The sequence below is a fragment of the Malania oleifera genome, chromosome 12 (genome assembly GCF_029873635.1).
Source record: "Malania oleifera isolate guangnan ecotype guangnan chromosome 12, ASM2987363v1, whole genome shotgun sequence".
NCBI classification, from domain to species: Eukaryota; Viridiplantae; Streptophyta; class Magnoliopsida; order Santalales; family Ximeniaceae; genus Malania; species Malania oleifera.
The window spans coordinates 50,778,451-50,782,835 of NC_080428.1; the positions used below are offsets into that span (position 1 = coordinate 50,778,451).

Sequence of the window (4,385 nt, forward strand, 5' to 3'; positions counted from 1 at the left end):
TGGGAAAACTAAAATTTTGAATATTAATAATTTACTATTCTTTTTTCTTTTCATTTATAATTCAAACAATAACAAGTTTATTCTATTCATTCAATAAATATTTTAAATATTTAAGTCTGAAACCTCTATATATATATATATATATATATATATATATATATATATAGCTAGTCATAGCAAATATTTGTCGTTTAACACATTAAAAGTTGAAAATTATTTGTTTTATCTTATAACTACGGTATTCTTCCATCAAAAGTGAGGGTATATTAATAAATAAATAGAGGTGCCGCACTCTATTAGTTAAAAAAAAACTGCAATATACTAGCTAGTGAGAACTCGTACAAAATATGTCATGCTAGGAAGGTGTCTAAATTAGAACATCTTGGAAGGCACATAGACCGCAGGTCCCTCTTTGTCATCTCAAGAGAACGACGTCAAATTATAACAAATTCCAAATTCCTCTATAAAAGCCCAATTGTTTGGTGTCACCCCATATCAATCCATCCCCTATATATCCAATTTAACGACTACTCTAATTAATTATAATAGTCCATATAGTGCATACCATTCACTACGTAGCATGGATTCCAAAATCCTTTCCCACACTTTCCTCTGCTCGGCCGCGGTGGTGATTATATTCCTCCTGGGAATCTGGATTCCCCAGGGGCTCTCAACCCGCCGTCTCGAGAAGTACCAGGAGGAGGAGGCGGCGGCCATGACGGAGAAGCACCGGCAGTGGATGGCGCTGCACGGGCGGATCTATAAGGACGCGGAGGAAGAGGAGAGGAGGTTTGGGGTGTTCAAGCAGAACGTGGAGCTTATAGAAGCTTTCAATAAAGAAGAGAAGAGAGGGTACAAGCTTGGGGTTAATGAGTTTGCAGACCAGTCCAACGAGGAGTTTCGGGCCACCCATAATGGTTACAGGAGAGCAGGAGTGCCGTCCGGTGGCGTTGGGTCCTCGCCGGCAACGTCTTTCAGGTATGCCAACGTAACGGCGGTGCCGGAGTCCATGGACTGGAGGAAGAAAGGTGCTGTCACCCCGATTAAGAACCAAGGCCAGTGCGGTAAGAAGCATATGCTCTGTATAATTTTTCCTACTCTTCATTTATTTTTCTCTAGAGAAAAAGGATATATATTATAAAGCAAAATAAACTTGGTTATCCTTCTCGAAACATGTATCCGGCCGAAGTATTTTAAGAAAACACAAGCTCGAAATAGGCCCATGCATGTTTCGGTATGGAGCCTACTTCCTTCGGAAATACAATATTTTTTGAAAAAAAAATATTATTTTACTTATAAAATAAACTTATCTTTTTACATAATGATGGTAAATCATTTTTTTTAATTAAAATTGTTTCTTTAATTAAAATATTTTTTTTAAAAAAAGAGGTAAATTTATTAAAGGAGCGACAAATAAGCAGCTTAAATCCTCCACGGAAGAAAAAGACAAAATGAAGAGAAATGAGCAAAATCACCCTTTCAAATCAGGGCAAATATAGGAAAACTTCAAGAAGTTGACCTTACCACACATATGCATGCATGGCAAGTATGTAAACATTAAGATCACATTGGAATATATAGGATAAAAAAAAAAAATTTAACAATAAAGGAATTCTGTGGAAGCCATTTCTTTATTTTCACTCTATTCATATATCTCTATTCTATATATTCTATTATTTATGGGGATAAAGGATGATTGGTTATAAATCAGGTGTTGTATGGCCCTATTATATATATATATATATATATATATATATATATGGGTGGCTCTTCACAATATGAGGCCTTAGGCGAATGATTTAATTAGGAGCCCTTAATATTTTGTTTAATTTTTATTTATTTAAAATTAATTTTTTTAACTTTTTGAAATGCAAAATCACTAATTAAAGTTTTATATTCAACATGTATTTCATTTACTTAATAATGGGAAAGTCAATGTATGGGAAGAGAGCATCATAAATAAAGTTAATATTATTATATTAAAAAAAAATTAGGGGCCCCAAAATTTACTTGAAAAAGAAAGAATTAAATTACATTTTCCCTACATTTTAAAATATAATTTTATTTACTTGATATTGGAAAAGTAAATGTATAGGAAAAGAGCATCATAAATAATGTTAACATTATTAAATTAAAAAATAAATAAATTTGGGACCTCACAAATTTTTTGGGCCCTAAACAACCACCTCAACTACCTTAAGATCAGGCCAGCCCTATATATATTAAAATAATCTTATCCACGATGCATGCTCCCTCTCCAATCAGAAATATATATAGGGAGCTTGCAATAATCTTTTCGCCATGAAGAGGAATCCACACAATTGGGCGACGTTTTTCTTTTTTATTTTATCGGCATAAGTTACAAGGATGGTTCATTTTCCATCTCAAAATTATATATTTTTTATTTCCTATGAATATGACCTAAATCTAACATTATGCAAGTACGTAAAGCAAAGGAAAAATATATAATACTCCTTCTTGATTTGACAATATTGGGGGTATGTTTGTTGAGTTTAGTGAAAATATTAATTCTCAGGTATAAGTATGAGAATGATGTTATTCATTACTAATTCATGACTATTATGAATTCGTGTGATGAAAAGAACAAAATACCATATAAATTTGTCTCTCACTCTCTTTTCATCATAATAATATGACCTTGTAATGAATAATATTTTTCTAAATAAAACTAGCTAGCTTCCAGCCTCAAAATCTCATCATATATATGAAGGCATACCTTTTCTTCTTTTGCGGATTAGTAACTTCATCGCGCTTGCACATATACATGCAGGATGCTGCTGGGCTTTCTCCGCAGTTGCAGCCATGGAAGGAATCACCCAGCTCAAAACCGGCAAGTTAACATCCCTCTCCGAGCAAGAGCTCGTCGACTGCGACGTCAACGGCGGGGACTACGGCTGCGAGGGCGGCCTCATGGACAACGCTTTTCAGTTCATCCAGCAAAACCACGGCCTCACCACCGAGTCTGCCTACCCCTACGAGGGGTCCGATGGCACCTGCAACACCAAGAAGGCCGCGTCCTCCATCGCCAAAATAAGCGGCTACGAGGACGTGCCTTCCAACAGCGAGGCCGCCCTGCTCAAGGCAGTGGCCAGCCACCCGGTCTCCGTCGCCATAGACGGCGGCGGGTACGAGTTCCAGTTCTACACCAGCGGTGTCTTCACGGAGGACTGCGGCACGGACCTCGACCATGCCGTCACGGCGATCGGGTACGGGACGGCGGCGGACGGGAGCAAGTACTGGCTGGTGAAGAATTCTTGGGGCACGAAATGGGGGGAGAACGGGTACATGAGGTTGCAGAGGGATGTTACGGCCAAGGAAGGGCTGTGTGGGATCGCCATGGAAGCTTCTTATCCAATGGCATGAAGGAGAGGAGATGGCGTGGGGATGAAGAATGGTTGAATTGTATAATTATATATATAAGTATGTAAGAATGCTTCCTGCAAACTTGGACGTGAACGGATGACCAAGTCAGTGCAATTAATTAAGCAATTGTAATAAGATATAAAAAAACTATGTAAGCATATGAATTACATGGTGTGTAATCATTCTGTATTATGCTCAGTGTGTACAGTTTCAGCAGTAATTAACGAAGTGTATTACGTGGTAAATAGGTTCTACCTCTCCATATTTTTCATATTCGATTGAAGGAAGATGAGAAAATGCTTTAACCATTTTTAAGTTCAAAATCAAAATCCAGGTGTCTCCAAGCAATTCACAATTTGGGAGGGACTTGCCTGTCTTAATTATATTGCCATCAGATTGTCTAATTAGGGTGGTGCAGGTGCAGCCCACTTTTATGAGTGTTTGGGACATTAATTTATTCCGAATTTCTAAAGATTTTCAAGTTCAAAATAATTATACGTGTGAGTCATTCGATTTCCAGTTTTGATTTGTAGCTCCCAATTTTTTTCTATTAACGACTCAATTTGAATTTGAATTTCGCAATTATCGATTAACTAAATCGAATTAATATATTATAAGTATATAAAAATATATTATGCAATTATATAATATTTTAATAATTATTATAACTATTTGTTTTTTAAATGACAATTTAAAACTTCGGTTGGTCACTTTTATGCTTTTTTTTTTTAATTAAAACTTGGATTATGAATCTTATTTATGTTCACTTTATGGGTGGATATTTTTAAATTTATGCTGGGTGCTCGTTTAAAATTTGTAAAAGAAAAAATTAAGTCTTTTTAGTGATGACTAAATTTTAAAATTTGCAATTTTATTATAATGGGGAAAAAGTCAATTTTTAGTGACTTTAAAATCTAAATTGAATCCAACGATTCGATTTGGTTAATCATTAGATATCAACCAAAAAATCGGTTCACCGAATTCAGGTAACCATTTAAAAC

At 35.7% G+C, this 4,385-nt stretch overlaps 1 protein-coding gene across 1 annotated transcript; it reads left to right on the plus strand.

Annotated features, from left to right (window-relative positions):
• Positions 1-498: 498 nt before the first annotated feature.
• Positions 499-3,629, plus strand: LOC131143697 (senescence-specific cysteine protease SAG39). Its single transcript, XM_058091945.1, has 2 exons — positions 499-1,064; positions 2,792-3,629. The coding sequence occupies exons 1-2, from the start codon at positions 581-583 to the stop codon at positions 3,382-3,384; spliced, it is 1,077 nt and encodes a 358-aa protein (XP_057947928.1). The 5' UTR covers positions 499-580; the 3' UTR covers positions 3,385-3,629.
• Positions 3,630-4,385: the final 756 nt, after the last annotated feature.

Excerpts from the sequence above, each read along its gene's own strand:
- LOC131143697 (XM_058091945.1), top strand. The coding sequence starts at position 581 with ATGGATTCCAAAATCCTTTCCCACACTTTCCTCTGCTCGGCCGCGGTG. Across the intron at positions 1,065-2,791 it reads TAAGAACCAAGGCCAGTGCG|GATGCTGCTGGGCTTTCTCC; the intron begins GTAAGAAGCATA and ends ATATACATGCAG.